We start from the raw sequence: 24,935 nt of genomic DNA on the forward strand, positions 1-24,935 counted from the left end.
TGCTTCTCTTCCTTATTGCAGAGCTCCTTATGAGATAATTGTGTGCTTGTTGGGGTTTGTAAATAAGTTGTAGGAACACACAGTCACTTATGTTAGGATTTATTATGTGCTTACTTGACAAATTGGAAAGACATTTTTCTCAACTTTGAGTGTCCTTTGGTGTGTCTTGTGAGATGATCTGAGCACTCGTGGCCTTCAAAGCCTTGTCCATCTCAAAGTTGCACTCTGCTTTTAATACTTCTTCCTTACTAAAAACAGTAACCTGGTTGGCAACACAAACACTCTGAAAGAAATGTTTGAGACACCAGCAAAAGATTTTGGTTGAAACATGTTTAATGTTGCAAAGAGGCTCATGCCATCTCACAGTAAGGTGCAGTAGCTTATGCCAATTTAAGCTTCTTCAGTGCCAGTGCAAAGTTAGCAAAACTCCAATCAAAGTGCTTTAAGAATCAGCAGGTGGTCCACACAGAGTCCCCCTGGGAAGGATACATTTGAAACAATTGTTTTAAGTGCTATTAAAAGCTTAAACACAACAAATCACAAAGTTCTATTAATCTACTTCTGGAAAGAACTAGTTTAAACTCTTGCCTAAGGCTCCTACAGAGAACCATGTATTTGCAAACAAACACTAAAAGCAAGACAACATGTACCACACTAAGAGACCAGTGCCTGCACTCCAGACAGCTGAAGGGTTGATACATTTCTGTACCTCTAGCAGTTCAATGTCTGAATATCAATATCACAGAAAAGTATTGCCATGAATCAAATCAACAGTGCACAATTAAAACTACCTGTTTGATATTACATTGTACGTAATGGTAATCTAACCACTGAAATGGAGTCAGGAGTGCCGCCTCAAGGACTTCAGATCTGAATGTCATTCTTTCCTTCGAATGCTTTTGCGATGCATTGTGATGATTAACCAGTCTTTTATAATTACGTTGAAGCAGCCAATTGTAGGATGAAGTTGAATGACCGATGTCCTGCCATGGGAGACCTTGGGGTCGGCAGAGTAGCACAACATTCATTTGTTCCTCTGGGCCTTTTGGGCAGACTTGGTGACTTTACCGGTAGTGGAGACCTTCTTCTCTACTCCCTTAATCACGCCAACAGCCACAGTCTGCCGCATGTCACGCACAGCAAAACGTCCTGCAAGGTGAAGAGGAGTCGCAACATTTTATTAGGTCATGTTTTTTCCCCCGATCTCTTTGATTCTGTTCTCTACAGTAGAACTTACCGAGTGGAGGGTACTCGGAGAAGCTCTCAACACACATTGGCTTTCCCGGAATCATATCTACAATAGCAGCATCTCCGGACTTTAGGGATTTGGGATTGTCCTCCAGCTTCTTTCCAGAGCGTCGATCAATCTTTTCCTTGAGCTCTGCAAACTTGCAGGCGATGTGAGCTGTGTGACAGTCCAGCACAGGAGCGTAACCAGCACTGATCTGGCCAGGGTGATTGAGGATGATCACCTACAAAGCAGTGAGACAACATGGATGACTTAAAAAGAAATATTATTTACTTCCAATCAGAAACATTCATTGCCAAGATTAATCTGTTGGCTTATTCACTTGTTAACTTGTAATGTTTTTGGGATTGTATTGTTCCAAGCCAAACCAAAACATTTTAGATCCAAGAAAAGAAGATAAAGCTTGTGTGGGATACTTTTTGACAAACTATGTTTGTGATACTCAAGCTGGTGTTAAGGCTGTAGTGAGTTTTCTTTTTATACAGAAATCATCCTTCTAAAGAAAAGCTGTTTTCCAAGACACTAAATAATCTACTGATGCTGAGTCACATGCATGTTTCATGTCTATAAAAAGATCCGTTGCAACGTCTACCTGAGCAGTGAAGTTGGCAGCTTCCTGCGGTGGGTCGTTCTTGCTATCTCCAGCCACATTGCCTCGGCGGATATCCTTGACTGACACATTCTTGACATTGAAGCCAACATTATCACCAGGGAGGGCCTCAGTCAGCGCCTCATGATGCATCTCCACAGACTTGACTTCAGTCGTCACATTGACGGGGGCAAAGGTCACCACCATACCAGGCTTTAGGATGCCAGTTTCCACGCGGCCTACAGGCACTGTGCCAATACCTGAAAAGATGTCCATCACAGAGACCATTCCTTAGGGGCATTTAAGTGAAAATAAGTATTTTCTATTAACACCATCCCATTGTTGTAAGATTGACATATATTTATCTTAATAGAGCTTCATGCCTCCTATCTTGTAGACATCCTGCAGAGGCAGACGTAGTGGCTTGTCTGTTGGACGGGTGGGGGGTTGGATTGCATCCAGGGCCTCCAATAGTGTCGTCCCTGAAGCATTGCCTTCTTTTCTATTGATCTTCCATCCCTTAAACCATGTCATCTAGAAAGAGTAGAGTTGTTTTAGTACAGTTGTTAAAACTCACTAGGTCAATTACCAATCTATTGACTCTATCTTTGCTTTTGTTACCCTATATTATTTAGTCAGTTTTTACATACACTGATTGCATATGTAGTACAACAGTATTGCTGTAAAAAGGGTTAAAACAAAGGCTTTTTCAGGAGAAGAGTCAGAAGGATTGTCACAGTTACTGGTTTGCCTTTTAGCTACAGCCTCCTTTGAGACTAGCCAAACAATATTCAAATTCCAGGTTGTGCATGTCTCCTAAAGTTTTAGCATTTGCATGACATTTCTATTTGTTCCACTTACATTTGGGCTTGGCTCAAGCATGTTGTCTCCATTCCAGCCTGAAATGGGTACAAAGGCAACGGTGTCGGGGTTGTAGCCAATCTTCTTGATGTAGGTGCTCACTTCCTTTACAATTTCCTCATAACGCTTTTGGCTGTAGTTTGGCTCCGTGGAGTCCATCTTGTTGATGCCCACAATGAGCTGCTTCACTCCCAGAGTGTAGGCCAGGAGGGCATGCTCACGGGTCTGTCCATTCTTGGAAATACCTGCCTCAAACTCTCCTACACCAGCGGCCACAATGAGCACAGCACAGTCTGCCTGAAGAAATAAAGAAAAGACATTCTTAATGTTGGTGCCCAGGATTCAATCTAATTATAGTTGTCAAGTTAGCATGAATCATGTCCTACACAACTAAGTTAATTTATGACTTAAGTATAAATATGTAAGAATTAAACATTATATCCTTGGGACAGGTCTTTTTTAGAATTGATGTTAAATCTTTGTAAAATGGCACAGAAGTTTACAAATTTGTCCTCAACTGTTCGGCATAGCTTTGAAAGCACAGCAAATGGCTGAGCATCCTCATATTGCATACCTGGGAGGTCCCAGTGATCATGTTCTTGATGAAGTCCCTATGACCCGGGGCATCAATGATGGTCACATAGTACTTGCTAGTTTCAAACTTCCACAGAGAGATGTCGATGGTAATGCCACGCTCCCTTTCTGCCTTCAACTTGTCCAGCACCCAGGCATATTTAAAGGACCCCTTCCCCATCTGAGAAATAACACACAATAGTTGTATTAGGCATGAAATGCTGAGAGGGTTTAGGAAGTGGATTCACAAAAGCATCATCACTTCTCGTCTGTTTCACCTTACCTCAGCAGCTTCCTTCTCAAACTTCTCGATGGTTCTCTTATCAATGCCCCCACACTTGTAGATGAGGTGGCCCGTGGTGGTGGACTTCCCAGAATCCACATGGCCAATCACAACAATATTGATGTGGAGTTTCTCCTTTCCCATGGCGACTAGAACTTTCTGGAGTCACAAGACCGTCTGTCTGCTGAAACCAGTGTTAAGTTACAGTCAGTGTAGTACAGATGGTTTACAGGGCAGGAAACTGAAGCCTTTCATGCACAAGAGATTTTGATAGATTAACATGGGAATTCTTCAAAGGTGTTAAAATGATCATTTGAGGAGATAATCTCATTTGGAAATTAAATGGTGTCAAATTGAATGGAATGGATATTCAGCACATCAATTGCAGTGCCGGGGTTTAAAACACTGCCAGAGTGGTAATGTCATATTAAGTGACATGTGAAAAGCACTGAAGATGGTGGAAAACGAGGGGACAGCCCTATCTTTATTTCTCCCATCAAAGAACTGGGCTGTATTGTGTGTCGAGTCCTGGATATGTGGTCATAGAAACAATGACTCCTGACTGGCAAATGTTGTATCTCAGAAGATTAAGAATGGTATCTATGGTCACTAAACTGCGCAAAACACAAGCCCATCTGCCCCTCCTACTCTCTGTTCCTCCATTCATCCACACCCCTGCTCTCATCTTTCACATCCAGCCTGATCTCCTGTCCCCGCTGCCCTGCTCCTGTGCTCAAGACTACAAGACTCTTATGTTTCCAAGCACTGCGCTCTTGTAAAAAGCACATACTACTACAGCTTTATTCCAAGCCCAGAATCCACCATTTTGTCAGGTCCTATCTGCTGATTTTGTAGCAGCCATTTCTCAGACACTGTAGTGCATTTAACACAGGCTAATGAAGGGGATAGTACATACTGTTAACTGCACGAGAGTAAAGGCTCTAATCTTGAATATTACAGTTCACACATGCATCATGGAATCTTGTGTTAAGTAATCCTAATAAGTGAGGATTTGTTTTGTTTGATCTGAATCTATAGTTTTGCACCTGATAGAAATGCCATGTAGCTTTAATCAACTGTAATATGATTCTCCACATGATCTTGGCCAGGCTTGTTCAGGTGAGATCAATGCCAGGGCAGCTACACATTTACATGCGCGTATTTCAACTCTTCCCTCCTATAAAACGTCACAGCTGCTGCCGCAGTGCGCTCTAACGTAAAAGATGATAAAGCTGCAGAGAATGCGTGGTAATGCTTTAATACAGCGCTGTATTAAATCTAATGTCTGAAGGATTTAAGGGTAATGTCACCCCTCCGCCATGTTCTATCATCTGCCCGCTTACTGACGCCTGGATGCGTATTAACTACCAGTCGTCTGCCCTCTTTTCTGCATCACAATGTCCCAAAAACGGCACCCGGAGCCTTTGAAACAATAATTTCAAAGTATATCATCAAAGTGATACTCCCTGCAATGCATTAATAAAGTAGGCTACTGTGTCGTACCTGAGAGCTGCCCGGTGTCAGGTTAGGTGCAGGACCGATGAGGCTGAGGAGAGACGCTGATCCGGTTTTAGCGCACAGGACAGGCGGGGGTGTTGCGTAATTGCGCGCGCCCGCTGCTGTGACTACAGCATCATAACCCGGGACTGAGAGAGGGTAGCATAACCGAGTTTAGCACAGGGCACCAGCGAAATGTTATCGGACGACGATTGGACGCAATAGAGCATGCTTCGTAGAGCTTGATGGTGTCAGTCGGTCAATATTTCTACATGGAAATACCCGTAAACAGACGTGCTTGCAGTCCGCTGTTATATCCCATTATTTGGTGTTTCATACAAGGTTGTAACATTTCATGAAATAAAAAAAATGGTCGAAAATAGATACATTAGGGTTTTAACATTTTTTTTTAGCGTGATAGTGAAATGAAACTGCTTGATTACTGGTTAGGAAACAAATGACGTAGCACGTGCAGCAGGTGGAGTGCCAACCTCTCCAGACGCTCCCCGCATGGATTAAAGTTAACCTGCGTGCCCTTGACTTTAAAGTGCGTCTGTCTGTAGGCCTGTGTGCTTAATATCACAGGATGTAGGGCTGCAGGGATACAGCAGCAAAACAACACGGAGAGAAAGAAAATGTGTTCAGTATGCAGACATCATCAGATTGTTTTGCAGAGGCCTTTGAAGTGTTTACATTTTTAGGGCTTTTGTGCAGTACCTCAAGGGCAACTCCTAGTGCCTTTTTACTTGTGAAAATTGCCCGTTTGTTATCATATTCTGAAACAGGACCCGCACCCCCACCCCCAGTGAGCCAATATGTTTTAATATGCTCAAGTTCAGAATCGTTTGCTTTATGTGCCCAAGATGTGGTAACAAAATTTGAAAAAGTATTTTATATTCATCCTTTGTGTATCATAGAAGGAAGACTTCATTATCATTTCTTCATTTCATTATTTATTCATTTAAAAAGGGAAACTACTTCAGTAATTCATTTAATTGGAATAACACAGTAATTACCCAAGAGAGTACCAGATGAGAAAACAGCTGTATGTGAGTATATATATATATATATATATATATATTTATAGTAAACAGGGCAGTGATTTTAGTCACATTTCTGCAATATTTCCAAGCTGAAGATTTACAATGGTCACCATCAGCACAGTCCCTTTATCCTATGTAAATAAACACTAATGTAAACATGAAATAATAGAAAAAACAGTGAAAAAGAACCCCTTTATCAACAGAAAGAATCTAAAGTCCATAATCATACAGCCTGTTTCAGCTATTTTTATAAGGCACAAGTGCATTAAATCTGAAACTGGGAAGATAAGGATGATGATGCATCTTGTTGAAAACAACTACAACCAAACTAAGTGTTTCCCTGTTGATTTGTTATGATTTATCCAACTTGTTTCAATTAGTAAGACGGTAAAACATAAAGCATATGTTATTCTGTAGGTTTGACTTGAAAAAAGTGAATTCTATATGAAAGAAAAAGTCTGGTTATAAGTACAGTTAAGACTAAAAACTAATCTAAAAACATTTAACTTCACTGCTATATGGCATTGCTATGCTATAAACAGTTTTAAAAATGGGATCTGATTTGGCTGAAACTTGAATCTTGAAAACAAACATAAGTTTAAAGTAGATCACTTCATATGTTAAAATTAAACAAACATCCTTATCTATCATTATGAGACATTAGATACCTGAGAATTAACACAGAAAGTGCAAATTCTGTATACTGAGTAATGTCACCAGGAACATCACTTCTTCATTTCCCTAAATGAAAATTATATTCACTCGTTCCAATCATCTTAGTGTTCCAAACACAAAATATTTTGACCCTTGCTTTCAGTCAGAGGCTACCACCAGATACAAAAAGGGTGCCTGCCCGTTGAGCATTACTCAAGACAGTGCATGTTGTTGCACACATAAAACATCACAATATTACAAAATGGTCCATTTTCAATCATATGAAAGACAAAGAGCTTTAAAATCATCGTAAGGAGACTTCACTATAAGGCAAGTGTTTGTGCGTGCTAAAGCCATTTTCGAAAGAGTGAGTGTTGAGCCGTCATGTTCGTCATTGTTAGGCCAAATTTTTTAAAGGCTACACTTACTGGCACTGTATGAGTTTAAAACTAGCAAATTTTGTGTTGCACACCGTAGAGTTCAACGGTGTAAAAAGATAAAGCAAAGTGCTCTAGAGACAAACTAACAACTAAGCCTAGTAGGTTGGTTAACAGACAAACCTGAACACCAGAAGAGAACTATTTTGTCTTTCACAGCTTATTTACCTTGGTATACATAGTGCCTGACCACCAGACAGATTTTAGCTATACAAGCTCACTGCCTTTCATTTCTTTTTCTCATTTAAAGTTGATAGTGCTTCCACAAAAGCAGCTTTCTGTGATACATCTCTTTGGTGAAACCAACTAAGATTGTTTGTTCTTCTCAGTCATTATTTTGTCTCTGATAAATTTTCACTTTCTTTTAACTGCAGTCTTCTTTGTCCAGATGTAAGTTCATCTGTCTACAGACCCTCGAGAACCAGCTACAGTAAAGAACAAAGAGTGTAATATGGCTTTTTACTCACTGTTAGCTGTGCTCTAAAATTAATAGCACAGCTGGAACATCCCTTGATAAAGATACCTGCCGAATCAGCCTATGTTTGAGACTTATCCATCTGGCAAGCTTGAACTGTTAAAAAGTCTGGGTCCTGTTCCTCAGTCTCCATGAGAGTAGCCTGATTGGACGGCCCAAGGCTGCACCATTCCTCGACCAAACATGGTATAGACTGATGCACCAAACAGGTTGATCGCAGCAGCAATGTAGAAGACGGCCTGCCATTCTGGTATGGTGTTCTGGAGGAAAAACGTCACAGTTAGTAGTAAGTATTTACATTTAATGGGTGTTGTTACTCATTTAGCTCTTGATGTGGTGCATTCTACAAAATTTTAGCAAAGATTCATTTGGGATAAAACCTCTGGTGCCCTGGTAGCCATAAAAATTCACAGAGGAAATGCTCCCCTTTTTTTTCTGCTTCATGGTTTACTGTAAGAAAATGTTTGATAACAACCAAAGGAAAAGTATTTTCTCTAAAAGTACTTAATTAGAACCCCAAGCCAGTTTCTGCTTTCTTTGGTCTGTCTGTATTTTTCATGCTAAAATGCTGGTAAAATCTCAACTTTTTTTTTTTTAGCAAAATCAAGTTATAGACATCTATTTTTGTCGGGACAACCTGGACTATCAGAATATGTGTGCTGAAAAGATGCCAGATGAATGTATTAAAAGTTATATGACCAGAAAGTTAAAGGACAAAACAGAAATTGAATCTCATAGAACTTTATAAAAATCACACCCAGATCAACAATGAACAAGCCTTTTCACGTCTTTATTTTGTTCCTACAGGTCTTGCCTGTCAGGAGATTAATACATTTTTTTTTTTAAAACCTACAACAGAAACTATCACTATCATTTAAATACACAAAACTAATTCACATTTTTACTCATGTGACATCATAGTGCTTAAAATGCTAATTAATCCCGTTTTAGAAGCCCCAACGTCCTTTTTCATTATTTGGGCCATGGAGGACAATTCTTTTCTAAACTTTCCAACTGGCAGATAACTATCTTGTCTCTTTTTATCTTTGGCAGCTCCAGATCCAGCCTAATTGTTTGCTATCACCAAGAAAAACAATAGAAGAAGAAACAGAGCATCATTTGGCCAACAGCCTGACATTAAGCTGTTGTCTTTAACGTCCGGTTTCAAAACAGCAGACAGCTAGCAAGACTGCCAAGTTTTCTATTGCAAGAAACGCATTATATAGTCATATCATGGGTTTGGCAATGTGAATTTGTAGTATCAAAGCTCTGAATAAATACCATGCTTTGCATCTGGAATAAAAATGTTCTGGTAGGTATATAAACGCCAGAATTCACCCGTCTATTTGTTAAAAGGTACAGTTGAGATCAAAATTAACTCCATAAAGGTCTGTCTAGAGGTTGCTGAGATATCGTAAAGACACATGCGCTACCGCTTAGATCACAAGTGATCCTGCATGATTCAGTGTGATAACACTCTTTTTGTTTGATCAATGATCTTTAAAAGAAATAAATATATTTGAGTTGCTAAAACAAATAATTAATATCACATTTGATTGGTATTTTTTTTTTTCTGAACATGTAACCCTGAAAACTACACTGATCTTTCTGAGGAATGAGCTGGACAAAACACAATTTCTATTAATTTCAGTTGTCAATATATAATTATATCTAAAGATGAAAAATATGACAAACAATAAAGTATGCTGGGTCACATTAGCACTATTTCTATTACCATGTAAGCTTTTTTTAAGTTTATTTGGTCTGGATTTCTTATAACAATGGCTAAGATAATGTGGTGTGTGCTTTTGGTAATTGACTTATCGTCTTTTATTTTTTAAGATCTGACACTTTTTTAAACTAATAAGCCATCAGTTTTAAATAGAGACGACCAAACTCTTATGTGCACTTGAAGCATATGACACCAGCAGTAAATGCATGGACTCATGCTTTTCCATTTTACTCTGAACTTTAGCGCCACTCTCTTAAAGCAGATAAATGGATGGCAACAGGTGTCAAGGTTACTGTTTTGATTGCTTTCAGGGCAGAAAAAAAAACTTTGAGCCTGACTCTGTAATCTTTTCTAGAGGTCTAATAATGCCCCCTGATGGACAAATGTTAACTCACTAATCCTGCACTTACTAAACCAATTAGACATTAAACGGAGCATCAAGCCAAAGATACCATCTGTTTGATCAGGGACACTGTTACCCAGAGTGACCCCTGTGTGTATGTGGACAGCAGCATACTACATACTAAAAACAATGACAAAGACCATGTGCTGGTCATGGATCATTGCTGAAACAACTAAGGGTTTTAGATTGTAATAATTTTTAATATGCATGCTGACCTTAAAAACACAAAACTGTTTCTACTCAGTTAAACATGAGGATTACAAGTGCAGACTGCAGAATAAAATGTGTTTCAGAGTTTCTTACATGTTTGGTGAGTGCCCTTGCTATGACCGGTCCTACCATGCCAGGTATGGTGGCAAAGGTGTTGGTAATTCCCAGAAGAATACCAGCGTACCTAAAAAACATACAAACAAAAGTCTTATTTACCTGCTGAAACACAGCCGATCACTGCACTGATTTTGCCTAGATAATCTGTTAAAACCTGTGTATCAAACTATTATCAGGCTTTCACAAAGTAATCCAACTATGCTGATCTCTGAGTTATGAAAGTTATAACAGAATATTTCCTATGATGACACAATTCTGATTTAAATTTCAGAGGCAAAAATAGCTTTAAGTTATAGGTTTGTTCGTCCTGTGTCACAAACACAACCTCTTTTTACTCACTTTTTTTAAAGATTATTCAGATAAAATAACTGGAAATCTTACGAAGGTGCAATGTCAAGGTGGTTGATGTTGAATCCAGAGGCTGAAACTCCACCCAGAGAGGAGGAGATGGTGAGGAAGGTTACAGCCAAGGTGTAGTTACAGCCTGTGTAACCTGCTGCCACAAGGAACACTGCTGGCCCAATCATACCTGCAGAGGAAACACAATAAAGGTTCATAATTCATCTCAGAACAACACAAACGTGAAGAGGGTGTTAATTTCTCAAACAAAAATAATAATTACATCACTGGTAAGAAATGCAAGTGATTTTTCTTACCAACTAGTGTAAAAGCCTTCCGGACAACAACAGTGCGGTATAGGAGGGTTTCCCGAAGGTAATCAGCAAACTGACCGCTTAGTACAGCAAACACAGCACAGCCCATGTAAGGAAGAGCTGACAGCATGCCATTCTATAGTGGACATAACACAGATTGTATTCATTATTCACAAAGATGTGTGGAAAAATACTTGTGTGCATAACTCAAGCCAGTCTGTGATGTCCTCACCTGCTGTATGCTGAAGCCCAGGATGTCATTCATGTAGGTAGGCAGCAGGGTGAGGAGGGTGTAGAAGGTCCAGTTATAAGAGAAATGAGCTACTACAATAGCCCACAGTGGTCTAGATGTCACTATTGCTTTCCAGGGGATGACGCCTTTTGAAGTGGACAGCTGAACGTACAGAAGGTAGGATAATAGGGGACAGGGTTATCATGATATCAGGGCATGAATGGCATTATATGTGATACCACAGCAACAAGAAGTGCTCGGTACCCCGACCAGAGATTTTTTTACAAAACAAAACAAAAAAAAAGAAAGGCCTACATTTTTTAATGTCTCTTTTCTGTGTCAGACATAAATGCAAATGTGGAAAATAACTATATGCATTTTTTTCTCCGGGAGCTGTTGCACTGCTCAAAATTTTGCAGCCACTACTAGGTAAAAAAATAAATAAATTTAAAAAATCAGGGAAAACAGATCTGAGCTGGTTGGCAACTACAGAAACTTGGCAGTTGTTTGGCTTACATGACCACATGACAGTCTGTAGCTCATAACAAGAGAAAAGGTCTACATTGATCCAAAACTTACAGTTGCATTATAGTTTATTAAGAAGTCATGCCTTTAATTTAACACCCTGGTTGGAGATTTATATTCTATTGTGGTTTTTGCAAGCACATGATGGAAGGATTCTGTTTTGCTTTTAGTAATTACTTAGTTGTTAGTTCTTTGAGTACATTTTAAATTATTTACTTTTGCTTTTGAGTAGATTTTCAGATCATAAATTCTGCTTTTACTAAAGTCAATTATAACTGCAGTGACTGTGTCATTTAATTTCAGTGCAATATCCCATCTTTAGCAGCTGCCAAGACAACAAGAGACTTTGAATCTGAACAGACTACAAGTGTGTTCTTTCTTTTACTTGCTGCAGATTTGAGGTAAAATTATTACTTTAGATCTGTTAATCTTTAAAGCACCCCCTCCCAATACTATCAATCATTAAAATATTGACAGCTGTATTGCTTTTATGCACTGGGAATTGAAAAGTGTTATGTATTGAAATTTATGAAAACCTTAAAAGGATCTATGGCAGTGATCATTGACTGGCGGCCTGGGGCCACATTAGGCCTCCCATATCTTCCCATTCTGTCCCCAGAATATGGTCAAATTCAAATATGTGCAGAGGAGAAATTGTAAAGAAAAAATGCTGCGGTTTGGGAAAAAAATATACACATTATTTTAATAAGCTCCCTACAGCTATTAAAATGACTCCAAAAACAACTGATTGAAACAATTAACCAGGAATAACTTTATGTTTCATCCATTTTTCAGAAATCCACCTGTAAGCTATTATCAGCAAATATAATGCACGGTACACACATATTCATCAGTCTATTCTTGATTTTAAAAAGTGCTGTTTTCTATGAAAACTTTTGCCTTTATGTTTGTCTGGAGCGCAATTTTCAAACCAAGTGATAGACAATATGATAGCCACAGAAATATTTAGCTAAAATATCTCAGTCGCCCCCTTGTGGCTGGCTGTGATATTGGGACCATTCTCACTGATGGAGCCAAAAAATAGTGTAAATTTGAAATAAGTAAAATATATATACAAAAATATGTTAATTAGACTATTTTGAAAATTTCTTTAGTTTATTTGAAAGTTTGGCCCCCAAAGTGCCTGTTTAGGAAAAAGCTGGCCCTCGTACAAATGTAGTTGATGACCCCTGGTCTATGGTATGTGGCTCCTTGTTCTTCATTAATGCATCTTACCTAAAACACCAACTTGTGAAAACAATCTTCTGTTATTCAGAAGTCTAAGGTAACTTTCACACTGCAGGCCTTAATGTTCAATTCTGAACTTTTGCTTGGATTGGATTTTTTAGTTTGGCTGTTCAAACTGTGATTAAATTCCAAAGGATCAGATCTGTATCTGATTTAGTACCACATATGAAATTGGACTGATCTGATATAAAAATAGCAGATTTAATGTGACCCATGCTGTTTATACTGTCAAAAAAAAAAGTACGAGTCAGATACAGTGCATTCAGAAGGTATCCAGACCCCTTCACTTTTTTATGTTGCAGCCTGATGCTACAGTAATCTCATTAATCTACACTCAGTACCCCTTCAGGACAAAATGAAAACAGAGTTGTATACATTTTTGCAAGTTCATTAAAAACAAAAAAACTGAAATATCACATTTACATAAGTAATCGGACCCTTTACAACAACACTTCAAACTTAGCTCAGATTCCTCAAATTTCTCTGGATCGTTGCTGAGATTTTTAGAATTTTAATTTGTGACTGCACAAATAGAAAATTAGATTTTGGTCCCTTTTAACTGCAGTGTGAATTTAGCGTAATCGATGTAAATAATCACATCTAACCCTTGCCGTGGTTTAGTACAATTTTCCTTTAAACTACACGAACATAGTTTGATCATTTTTGATGCAGGTGGCAGGCTTTTGTTGAAACTAAGTGTAATCAGATCCAGAAATGTTATAACCCTATATTTAAGTTCACTATCTCAGCCAGCTTTGCTCCTGAATGTCACACAGGAAAAACTGCAGAATAAGGGGAAGTGTAAGGACCTAACAGCTGAGTGAGAAAGATAAGAATAAAATGCTGCAATACACTGAGATTACGTAACAGGAGCATAACTTCACTGAACCTGAAATGACTTTGAGCACTCTGCTGCTGCGCTCTTAACTGTGGAGCCAAGAGATGAGCATCATTTCAAAATGGGTATTAATATATAACTACAACATGAGAATGAAAAAAAGAACTAAATAAATCACAACCCTGTGATCTATTGATTTTCTGTTGACAATAAACACTTCTGTGCCTTTCTGAAACAAAAGAAATGAATCAAAAAATGTTTTTATAGTAGTTCAAATCAATGTATTTAAAGTCCTGCTGTCATGTTGTTTCACACATAAACCTTGTTATGAGTTCAACTTTCTCTCTTTGTAAAAGGTTTAAGTATGTCAGGGAGTCTTGGTCAAAACTTCTACACACCATGAATATAAACAAAATAATGTTACCTCATTCTTGAGTGAGGCAGTGATGTAGTTCCTCTCCCTCTCTGATATCCGTGGGTGAGTACTTGGACTGTCAAAGACAAAAAAGGCCCACAGGACAAACCACACCACGCCGACGACACCTTGACACAAACAGGGAATGAAACAGTCACTTTACCACTTCTGAGCAGTGGAATTCTAGAGAATTTATGTAGTGACAAAAAAATTACTGTGTGTAGTCAGAGGATCTAAGTTTCAGTTTTCCAGACCATGGTAGTGTAACAATCAGACATTTTTATTCAATCCAATGAGATCAATAAAAGGTTTTTTAATGACTCCAGCATCTGCCATCTTTCTGGTGACTTTCTTATGTAGTTTAATTATTGGCAGTAGTTTATCAGTCAAGTTATCATAGTGGGAATTGTGCAATGGTTTTACATGTAAGCATATTTACTTCAACTTGCTAAATCATCGTTTCCACTGAAACAAAGAGGAACAAAAGAACAGACAGTGGAAACATGCTGGCACTAAGAAAGAGAACTGCAGTGCATAAATAGATGAAAAAAAAAATATTTTTGGCACCACAGAACGCATACTTGAGGCCAGGCAATCATGCAATATTGGCATCATTGTAACATCATAAGGTCTTGTATGATGTGTATAAGCATAACAACAATGTCAAATATTGAGGGCTTATTTGTCATGGCAGTTTCAGAACTTCAAATCTTCTTTGTGTTCCTAGCTTTACTTTATTAGACAATGTATAAATACAAATGCTGGCAAGCAGAACAGTTCTTATGTGCTACAGGCTTAAGCTGCTTTCAGTTGCAGCTCATCCATCTACAAAGGTTTTACTGAAGAAGTTGAAATTTTCACAACTTAAATAATTTTAGATGCAGTCAGTGGATGCAAAGATAAAACACTAAAATTCCTCAAATACTTTTTCACGAAGTAGCTGTTAAAGCCTCCGCTGCTCCGTCTCCTCCTCCTCCACTTGATGTAGCTGTATATTCACCAGCGTCAGACTGTCTCCTATAGGGACTGTGGAGTTTTTGCAGCTTTTGCAGCATCTTGATTGACTGTTTTTTTTTTTTAATTTGGCATTTATTTATAGTCCCAGTCAATCATTTTAGTGCATTCGGTCCGTTTTTCTGAATACTTTCACTTTCAAGCAGGAGCTGAGTGGGGATGAGAGAGGGGGTAAACGGACCTTTAGGAGACATGATCGGACCAGTCAAAAATCAATATAAAGGGGCAGCGCCACTATGGAGCCGGAAATAAATAAATGAATAAATCATACCAGCAAAAAATGCGTCGACCCACCAGGAAATGCCCAGTATGCCAGATAGCGAGTCCATCCCTGCTTGCAGAGTTGTCTAAGCGCCTCCGTTGTAAATAATCCAGCATGGCTAGGGGGCGGCTTTCTGCATGGCGGTGTGCTTGGCCAATGAGTGGTATGGGCTATTTAAGACTCTACGAACTCCTGGTAACTCAGTTCATGTCAACAGTAGGAGCAAATAACTTCAGTCTTATGTGGCATGACCTCAAAGCTGAACCTGCCATTCAAAAGTCTCTGTCCTTTATCCATTTCTGCTCGCTTGCACTGTATCGCGACGGCACCACTTCCTGATCTGGCAAACTACGGGATGGGTCGAGGGTCACACAGAATGCGCATGCGTTAATCGTGCGATAGTAAAATTAGTGGCATTAAAAGAAATTTGAGTTAACTCGATATTAACGTGTTAACTTTGACAGCCCTAGTTAAAATCTAAATCTGTGGTTAACTCTAACAGAGGGGATTTGTCCATTAAAACCACTTCACTGAGTTGGCAAAGAGTAAGAAATCAGCCCCACCCCCACCCTCTTCCCTGAGTGACATCCTGGGTGTTTTACCAAACAAGTAGAAGACATATGTCCAGTCCAAGTAGAAGCAGATTTCACCCGACAGAGGGAGCGATACTACTGTCCCCAGTTGAGCTCCTGAGATTTGAAGAGAAGAGACAAACATCTGTATCACACAGCTGTCAGGATGAACTGAGTTTTAAAACAGAATTATTATTAGACTAACAAAAAAATGTGTGCAAGAAATGTTTTTAGGCTCATTTAAAGACTATATACATTTATTCTGAATGAAAATAAGGTATGTAAGCATTAAAGAGGTATAGAACACCTAATTTGTCCTTAAAGCTTTTTCCTCAAGATTACTTGTTCCCAATCTGTGGTCTGGGACCCCCCTGGGGTGGAGCAAGACTTTGGACACAAGACTTTGACTGCACTTAGGTTTTTAAAATTAGATTTGCCCACACTAACTAAAATCATTATCAAACACTTATAGAATAGTTTATACAAAGATTTTTAAGTAAGTAAAATACTCATAGACTTATTTTCTTTGGGTTTTTATCAGTGAAACAATTAAAAATGATATTTTTGTCTGCTCTGCTGTCTTCAATTTGATACATAGTCCATTTTTAATTCTGTAAAGAATCTAGAATTTCTCTGTGTATATATGCTGCTCTATGCATTGTTTCTCCTGTGTCGTATCTTACCAATGTATGAAATTGTGAGCAGTCTGCTCCTCTCCAGTGGTGGAGCCCATGCTGCCCACATAGAGTACATAGCAGGGAAAGTGACTCCCTGAAGACAAACAAAAGAAAGTCAACAGTACTACAGAAGTATCTTTATGACTATTAACATTTTAACCCTTGCTTGGTTATTGTTGCTCAGAAAAGGATTTAATAAGATAAAGCACTAACATAATGCTTATTCCCCTACCTCTCCTATACCTTCCAGCACTCTAACTGCAATGAGGTAGCCTGCACCCAGGTCAGCAGCCATAGGGGTGAGCAGCGTAAAAATTGCAGTTCCCAGGATTCCCAAACCCATCAGCCACTTGGGACCAAAGCGGCCTGCCAGGTAGCCCCCAGGTATTTGTGTCAGGATGTAGCCGTAGAAGAATGAGCCCAGGATCCAGCCCTGTGTCTCTGAGTCCCAGTTGTACACTCTGGCCTGTGACAAGAGGGATACAGAGCTGATTTAGGAGTTAGGAGAGATTAAATGTGCCTTACTGAATGAATGCAGTGTGTGGTTATTTGGCTGTACCTATGCATGTGTGTGCATTTGAATTTTTGCCATTAGTCAGTCTGCCTATAACTTTTTTTTCATGCAACTATGAAAAATCTGATTTTTGAAGCATCACAGTTTACATGCTGTAATTTACCATTTGGGGTTGCAAAATCATGGTGGACAAAAACTATACTATTACACTAATGTTATATTTATGCATTAGTCCATAAAGCTAACTGCCCCATTTAATATTTTACAATATCAACAAACTGCTGACTACCAACTAAAGTCTCCTGATTCAAATAATTCGTACAAGGAAAATGTAAAAAATAAATTAATTTAAAAAATTATATATATATATATATATATATATATATATATATATATATATATATATAAAACTGTAACAATTTCATTTTTTTTTCTCAGAAGGTATCTAGAGTATGCCAATGACAGTTTGTCAATCTTTTAGAACTCTCCAATAACGAACACTACAAGGAGTGAATTGAATGAAATCTTAAAGCTTGTGAAATGTTTTCCTGACCATTTATTTCAAACCTGAATTCAACTGTGGTAAGTGAATTCTAGGAAAGTGATTGGAGTTCTGCATGAAATTCAACATGGACTGTTCCAGTAAACATGAATTTGTTATCATTCACAGTCTTACTCATCTGCCATCACAGTACCACTCACCGTGTGGTTGTGTTTGGGTCGAGGGGGGCTTGCATGAGCTGGACAAACTGAGACGCTGTGGTTGGTGCTGGAATCGCGGGTGGTGTTAAGCATGTCCACCATGGCCACACTAAGGTTCACTCTCAAGGAGTATACCACAAAGAAGCCTAAGGAAGAGAGCAGCGCCAGGCCATAGCGTGATGAACAGCAGACTGGAGCTACAGGGAGGAGGAGAGAGAAATAGGAGACTGCTTTGTTATTTTAAAAACTGATCAATATTTGAATTATTAGTTTATTCTGTGCCACATTATGAATCTTTAGCTTTTCACAATCTTCTGCTCTATTTATTTTAGCTTATTACCATACTCACTTATTATGACCCATTTACTGTTCCTTTGGTGGGGCTATGTTTAGGAATTTTTATTCGCTCTAAATTAAGTGCTTGAAGTTAAGTTGCAGCATTGTCAAAACTTTTGTGACTTTAATACCTTCTGGACATCATGAGTTTAAAATGATACAATCTTTGTTCTCTTTCTTACAAAATAAATGGCACTGGAAAATCATGAAAATAGTATAAAAACAGGATTAATATCATTAGATCTTGACAAGTATATGTTATAATGATCTAAAGGTTTCAAATTTTCAGGGGTGGGTGGGCCACCAGAGGGCCACAGCCCACACTTTGGGACACACCACTCTAAAGTTATAACCACTAACAATAATGTGTGCAATGACCATAAGATAGCCGATTTAAAATTTTGAGTCTAAATGCAGGATTCAAATTTTATTTATCTTATTTTATTGAATAAGTATTTTTGTTTAATGATATATTTTTCCACACATGTCTTTTATTTCTATTCTATTTTCAGTGGAGATGTAGACATTGTGCAGCACCTGGTTGTTATTAAAAGTGTGTGACCTGAGATGATGTGAATTATAACTGACTTGTTTTTGTTAGTTCTATACAAATAAAAGACATTATTGAGATCTCCATCCAGCAAATAATTTATGGATATATGATTTTTGGTCCATATTTTCAAGCCCATGTTGACAAGATTCAGTTATCATGACAACTTTTTTAGAGTGATCTTTAAAAAATGTGTTCTCTGTGCTGAAAAGAAAATGTAAGAGCTAGTTATTTATTAATATAAATTAAAAATATAGACTGGAACACTGAGTAATACATACTGTTATTCATTGTAGTGGTTTTTAGTTGCTCCATTTTACGTTTTCTGCGTGTCATTTTCATAACTAAACTTTGGATGGTAACCAGTGTTGTGGATTTTACCTGCAGAAATGAGTTACTATTGAAAACATCATAGCTGATGAGAATAAGTCTTTATATAACAGACAATGGCTCAATAAAATCCATCCAAGGTTCTTATCAAACAGGTTACTATGTTAGCGTAGAAACCATCATTTGCTTATCTCTAACAGTTATGTTTAAACAAGCCAATATAGCCCTTCTGGATCCTAAACAAACTCTCTAATTTTGCAAAAATATATGACAGGCGGGCTATAACCTGCATTCTTTTTAAACTGTTATATTTGTAAACTGAATCTACCTGGTATACCTGAGCATAACTCTTATTGTATGAACTAGTCATACTTCCCTTGAGCTCGTGACTCAGGCTAATTACAATGCCTGTTTGTGTACAATGGACAAGTACGTACGAAGGAAATGCACCTTTTATGAACAGCTCTGTGTTTTACCTTTAAATTAAATACATATTTTACAATTATTCATAGGAGCTGGAAACTGTGAAACGACCACTTTGCTATAATCAGATAAAATAACGCCGACGTCGGCATCTGAAGTCTGTAGTTTTACATGTTTAGCTCATGTTGTAGATACTTTGTCACCATTTTATCACTATTGCCCATTAGCTAAGTAAACAAAGAGCTGCCAAAATGAGAGCATGATAAATAAAATACACATAAACATTATTTTGCTTCTTTTCCAAGTTCAACAGCTAAAATAAGCGCCTATCTCAGATATGTTGTGATAAATGGAACAAGGAAAGGAGCTACGTTACTGCCAGTTCTGTTAGTTCACTTGTTATTTTTATTACCCCTCTGTACTTTGTCTTCGTGCCTCCGTTGAAGAAGAGGAGTTTCCTGCTCGTCCCCCTCCGTTTCCGATCCATAGCCCACCATTTTCAATCAATTATATTTTAATTTGGTCTACAGCATCAACGGGCAAACCTGACAACAAAAACAGCAGCGGCACACACTGGACTGGCTCGTTCGGTCAGCTGAGATCATTTCCTTGCAACACCGCGGTCACGTGACAGCCGAAGAGTCGGAAATATGATTTCCAGCTTAATTACAACAATCCGGAGGTTCTCAGAAAGTGTTTGGACCTGACTTTCCGACAGACTTGTAGTCAGAGGAATACAGTAAATCAAATGACAAGGATGAAAGTTAATGTTAGATATATGTTCAAACGGTTGTTTAATGCACTAGCTTTCAACAGAAAACTTAAAATTGATTTTCAGCAGAGAATCAAATTTTAATACCCATATTTAAAGTTAGCCAAGTCGCAACAATTAATAAGAGTCCATCTTTGAGGTATGTAGGATCCCTATTCCTTTTTTTATTAAGGGCCGTGAACACACCAAAGGAAGAAGAACGCTTTTTCACATGAGAAATGAAAATTTCCGAGGTTTACCTAAACGCAGCATGTCTGGCGTCACAGAAACGCCAATAGCATGATTGCGGTTTAAAAACGATCTGTGCTGCTCACTTGACATGTCGTATGTTTTGCTGATTGTCCTGACTTGAATGTTCAATAAAGATTGGCGAAAACTGTTTAAGAGATTTCCCAGTTTAAGGGCAATAAATATTGTTCAGTTCTCCAGATCATGTTGCATGCTAAAGTCATAACGTCCTGATTTACAGGAAGTTCAATGCCTAATCAGAGGCCGTTTGTTTGTGTTTAAGATTAAGTGATAACATTTACTCTTTCTAGACAAAGAAACGCAGACCGTCCATCCAGCCAGTGAGGAAACTGTTCAGACCTTTGCGAGGTCTGATCCTCATTTCTCCTGGTTTGTAATTATATTAGACTGAGATCAAAATCCCAGGACACAACGGCATGCTCATTGTTATTGTTAATAAAGGTTTGTCTTTTTGTGCATTAATCTGTGTGTTTGGTAAACTCAGCAATGGGCAAGCCTACTTTAAAAAGGTACTGTGAACTATCATTTTGCCCAGTAGAAAGGAAATAATCTTGCCCTCTAATGAAGATAGTAAAGGTGCAATTCTACAAGGGTATGTGGTACTTAAGATTTTTTAATATGTTGAATGGTTATAACAATATCATAATATAAAATGTTCTTAATCCAGCTCTGACTGACTCGTAAGATCAAAAACCCAGAACAAGGAATCTTTTATAGTGATGTCAGTGGGTTATTCTGCCAAGTAATCAAGTACAATATTTTACAGGCATATTCTGAAGGCTACGTATCCAACAATATAATCAACATGAAAAGAAAATTGTTGAAAAAATATGTGCAGATCATACATTGCTTCGAACATTAAATTAAATATATTTTCATGCTTCAGTGCACAGGTTATCCAAATTGCATTTACTCTGAACTCCATTTATTTGAACAGTGATGAAAAACAAGTTCAGTTTCTTGATGGAAAAGGACAGCACCCTCCTTCCCCCGACATACTCACATGTAGCACAGAATCAGATGACCTGTGGGAATGATGTAACCTTCAAACACAGGTTTGTTGTTGAAAAGTGAGCAGCTCAGCTGTTTGTCTCCAGGCCTATAGTCTCCACCGCAGACAGAGGTAGAGTGAAAGACAGACAAAAGATTCTGTCTGTATGGAGCAAGAGTCTCCTATACAGACACATAGATAATATCTCTACTTCCAAGAGAGGCTTTTTAGGATGTTTTTGCACTTAAAAAACTCTGAGTATGCTAACAGAATATGCTGCTTTGTTAATCTTTTCTGAGTCTTGTAGCTTTTAGCACTTAGTATATTGGATAGGGAGATATTCTCAGTAGTGCTGGGTTCTTCAGTTCATGGAGCCAGGTTCAAGAACAACAGGTGTCCACCAAACTGCTGGAGCTTAATTTTCAATTCAAATTTTGCATGACAAAAGGTATAAATAAAAATATATACTGTTCAAGGTATCTATCTGGTAAAGAGAGAGAGAGGGAAAGAGAAAGAGGTGAAAGTCCAGTATGATATGTGGACTGACTGACTCAATTTGACAGCTAAAACTGCTTCTTGTCTTCTATTTGAACACCTCTCTATATTTATTTGCTGTGTAATGAAAAAAAAATCCTTTTTAAAGTAGCTTGTCGACTGAGAAAGCTCCACTGGTCTCATTGATCATAAACCTTGAATCGGGCGGGCCACAGTTTGTGACCCTGAAGAGTTCTCAAACTTTTCAGCCTGCGACCCCCAAAATAAAGATGCCAGAGATCGGGGACCCCCACTGTACCTGAAAGTGGTTGAACACAGCCATGCACAATTAAAAATAGTCATGTGCAGACATGGCTGTCCACGGGGGGGTTTAAATGGGTGAGCTTTCTGGTGCTCAGACAAACTGGGGGCCCATGGAGGTCAGCAAAATCATGGTCCATTGTAAAGTTAAGCTGTGATATCCATATTTCATATTTAATCTGAATAAAAAACATTTTTATCAAAGAAACAAATATATTTTTAAGTATTTGTGTAGTAAAAAGCCTTCTTAAAAACGTAAATCCCTTTTGTTAAAAAATAAGAATTAAAATGGTTTTTAAAAATTGCTAAAATGGGTTAATAATGACAAAAAAAAATGTGGAAAAGGTGGTGACATTGGATTTTAAAAGTAGCAGAAATGGGTTAAAAGTGGCAAAAATTAGATAAAAATTGCAAAAAAAGGTAAAAATGGGCATATAAAGTGGTAAAAGGGAGTTCAAATGTTGCTGCAATGGCTTTAAATTGGCAAAAGTGTGTAGAATTTAGTAAAATGGGATGAAAAATTGATATAAACTGGCAAAAAAAGGGTTAACTGAGAAAGAAAAAAATAGGCAGATACTGGTTAAACTAGCAAAAATTGGCATATCAATTAGTGAAATGTGGATAAAATGGGGAAAAAAAAGTTTGGGCGTAATAACTGGTAAAAAGGGGTTAATAGTAGCAATAATGGGTAAACAGAGGCAACATTAAGCTGATGTGGTAAGAACTGGTTTAGAAGTGGCAAAAACAGGCAGGAAAAAAGTGGTGAAAAGAGTTCAAAACTGACAAAAACAGGTGTTAGATGGTAAAAATGTGTTAAAATTGGTGGGAAAAAAATATGAAAAGGGGTTAAAAAAATGGACAAAATTGGTGTGAAGTTGCAACAGTGTAATCTAAAAAAATTTCTTAGTGTTTTTAGGGCATCTGGAGACCCCCTCTCAGTGTCACATGACCTCCAAGAGGGTCCAAACCCCAAGGTTGAGAACCTCTGCCCTAGAGGTGTTTTCCCCCCCCTTCCTCCTCATGATCTACACTTCAGACTCCAGCTACTGTCACCCTTAAACACATCCCCTTGGATGTTGGACCTTGGAAGGAACAGTAGCTTTCCTTCTCCAGTCTGCAGACGTGGAGGCTGTCAAATCCTACCAGCGACTGGGTATACAGATGACAGACTGGGTTAGCCCACCTACAGTGTACAGATATAGAAGGGTATGAGGCGGCTACATTTACTGAAGAAGCTCAGGATCGTTTACCTTGCAAAGCAGGTGGATATTCCTGTTTCCGTGTTTCTCACTGACTAGTCCATCTTGCAAAGCTCCCGTCTGACCCATTTGGGCCCGGTTAGAAAGTGACAAGACCAATCAGCAACGAAGGGCAGTACTTTCGGGCACAGCGGAGTCGAGGTGTAAGTAAGCAGCAACAAGAGGCCAGTACAATAATGTCAAAAGACATAAGCGTGGATGCTGCTAAAGCACCAGTTTTATCAGAACTTGACGACCTTTCTTTGTTAAAAGAAGAGCAAAGAACAGCATTGAGTTGTTTTCTTTTCATGTCTACAGTCGCCATGGTTCACGTTATGGAGTTCTTTATGGAGTTTACTCCTTGGTAGGGGCGCAGGCACAGCTTGTTAGCAGCTACGTCATGTGTTTTGTTGCTCTGATTGGCCCGTAAAAAAGATGTGACAGTCAGAACGTTCATCCAATCACCATCCAAGTTTTTTTTTTCAAAGGCTCTGCCCTTTCCCAAGCGCTATGTATGAGTGGTTTACCAGATGGTGTGCCAGGTAACAGGATCATTATGTTTACTACAAATTGCTCAATATGTTCTATCAGTCTGCTGTCGTGAAGTGCACCATCTTCTTTGCTGTTGTGTGCTGGGGTCCAGGCATCAAAGCAAAGGGTGCTAAAAGACTGAAATAACTGATTAAGAAAGCTGCTGGCCTGCAACTCGTCAGATTTAAAGAGGTGGATGAGGCATTTGGGGCCACCTTGGATGCTGCATCAAATCTGTGTCTGTGAATGGTGAGAGCCTGTAGGGCAGTTCACCTACCGTGGCAGAGTAATCCATCTAACCACTGACTGCAAGGCTGAGATCAACTGTGGATTTGGAGTCGTGCATGGGGCGAGTCTTTCAGTCCTTGGTCCTCCCGGTCTTACTATATTCTTGTGAGGCCTGGACAATAACTGATGGCCAAGTTGCTGACTGGACTCCTTTGTGACAACTTCTCGTCTGCGTATTTTTGGGTATTGATGGCATGACCGTGTGTCTAATACTGATAGATACTTGATCGAGAATGGAAGCTGTGCTTTTATGGTCACCTGGTGGGTTTCCTAGGCCTGATCCAGCTCTCTGCATGCTGGGTGCCCAGGATCTGGTGGGCTGGTCCAGGCACCAGGGGGCCCACATGCGTTGTGAAGAGGTCAGCAAGGAGGATACCAGGAGAGATGGGGCTTGGGCCTGGCACAGGACAGGATGATGGCCATCAGGAGGTCAGAGCAGTACAGGACCAAAGTCCCATACCTGCCCTGACCTAAGGAGGCCAGAGAAATGGGAAAACGATCCACTATTATGGACAATAAATACCAACCTCTTCACAACATGCTACATGATCTGAAAGGAAGCTTAAGCAACTGACTAGTTCACCACCACCATTCCATGGAAAGATACAGGAGGTCTTTTCCTTCTTCTATTTGACTCTAACAAATCTGCATGTCAAA

General features: G+C 38.8%; 2 protein-coding genes across 4 annotated transcripts; both read right to left on the minus strand.

Annotated features, from left to right (window-relative positions):
* Window positions 1-107: 107 nt before the first annotated feature.
* On the minus strand, window positions 108-5,165 carry LOC121511012 (elongation factor 1-alpha 1-like). Of its 2 annotated transcripts, none has more exons than XM_041789481.1 (8): window positions 5,059-5,165; window positions 3,556-3,739; window positions 3,274-3,453; window positions 2,700-2,996; window positions 2,222-2,372; window positions 1,842-2,098; window positions 1,238-1,472; window positions 108-1,149 (listed from the first exon to the last, which is right to left on the minus strand). In XM_041789481.1, exons 2-8 carry the CDS (start codon window positions 3,697-3,699, stop codon window positions 1,025-1,027), a joined length of 1,389 nt encoding a protein of 462 aa, XP_041645415.1. In that variant the 5' UTR covers window positions 3,700-3,739; window positions 5,059-5,165; the 3' UTR covers window positions 108-1,024. The 2 variants fall into 2 exon arrangements, with proteins under 2 accessions (XP_041645415.1, XP_041645416.1); XM_041789482.1 differs by having other exon boundaries at window positions 3,556-3,736; window positions 5,059-5,139.
* An 840-nt stretch (window positions 5,166-6,005) lies between these two features.
* Window positions 6,006-19,994, minus strand: slc17a5 (solute carrier family 17 member 5). 2 transcript variants are annotated; one of them, XM_041790251.1, is made up of 11 exons: window positions 19,827-19,994; window positions 17,776-18,002; window positions 16,792-17,025; window positions 16,566-16,653; window positions 15,913-15,999; window positions 14,044-14,162; window positions 11,009-11,170; window positions 10,780-10,912; window positions 10,505-10,652; window positions 10,100-10,190; window positions 6,006-7,921 (listed from the first exon to the last, which is right to left on the minus strand). In XM_041790251.1, the coding sequence occupies exons 1-11, from the start codon at window positions 19,909-19,911 to the stop codon at window positions 7,784-7,786; spliced, it is 1,512 nt and encodes a 503-aa protein (XP_041646185.1). In that variant the 5' UTR covers window positions 19,912-19,994; the 3' UTR covers window positions 6,006-7,783. The 2 variants fall into 2 exon arrangements, with proteins under 2 accessions (XP_041646185.1, XP_041646186.1); XM_041790252.1 differs by having other exon boundaries at window positions 6,008-7,921; window positions 17,776-17,972.
* Between the last annotated feature and the right edge of the window lie 4,941 nt (window positions 19,995-24,935).

Source organism: Cheilinus undulatus, linkage group 6 (genome assembly GCF_018320785.1).
Source record: "Cheilinus undulatus linkage group 6, ASM1832078v1, whole genome shotgun sequence".
NCBI classification, from domain to species: domain Eukaryota; kingdom Metazoa; phylum Chordata; class Actinopteri; order Labriformes; family Labridae; genus Cheilinus; species Cheilinus undulatus.

Excerpts from the sequence above, each read along its gene's own strand:
- LOC121511012 (XM_041789481.1), bottom strand. The coding sequence starts at position 3,699 with ATGGGAAAGGAGAAACTCCACATCAATATTGTTGTGATTGGCCATGTG. Across the intron at positions 1,473-1,841 it reads CTGCCAACTTCACTGCTCAG|GTGATCATCCTCAATCACCC; the intron begins GTAGACGTTGCA and ends ACTGCTTTGTAG. Across the intron at positions 1,150-1,237 it reads CTCCGAGTACCCTCCACTCG|GACGTTTTGCTGTGCGTGAC; the intron begins GTAAGTTCTACT and ends TTCACCTTGCAG.
- slc17a5 (XM_041790251.1), bottom strand. The coding sequence starts at position 19,911 with ATGGTGGGCTATGGATCGGAAACGGAGGGGGACGAGCAGGAAACTCCT. Across the intron at positions 10,913-11,008 it reads TGGGCTTCAGCATACAGCAG|AATGGCATGCTGTCAGCTCT; the intron begins GTGAGGACATCA and ends TGTCCACTATAG. Across the intron at positions 10,653-10,779 it reads GAAGGCTTTTACACTAGTTG|GTATGATTGGGCCAGCAGTG; the intron begins GTAAGAAAAATC and ends TTTCCTCTGCAG.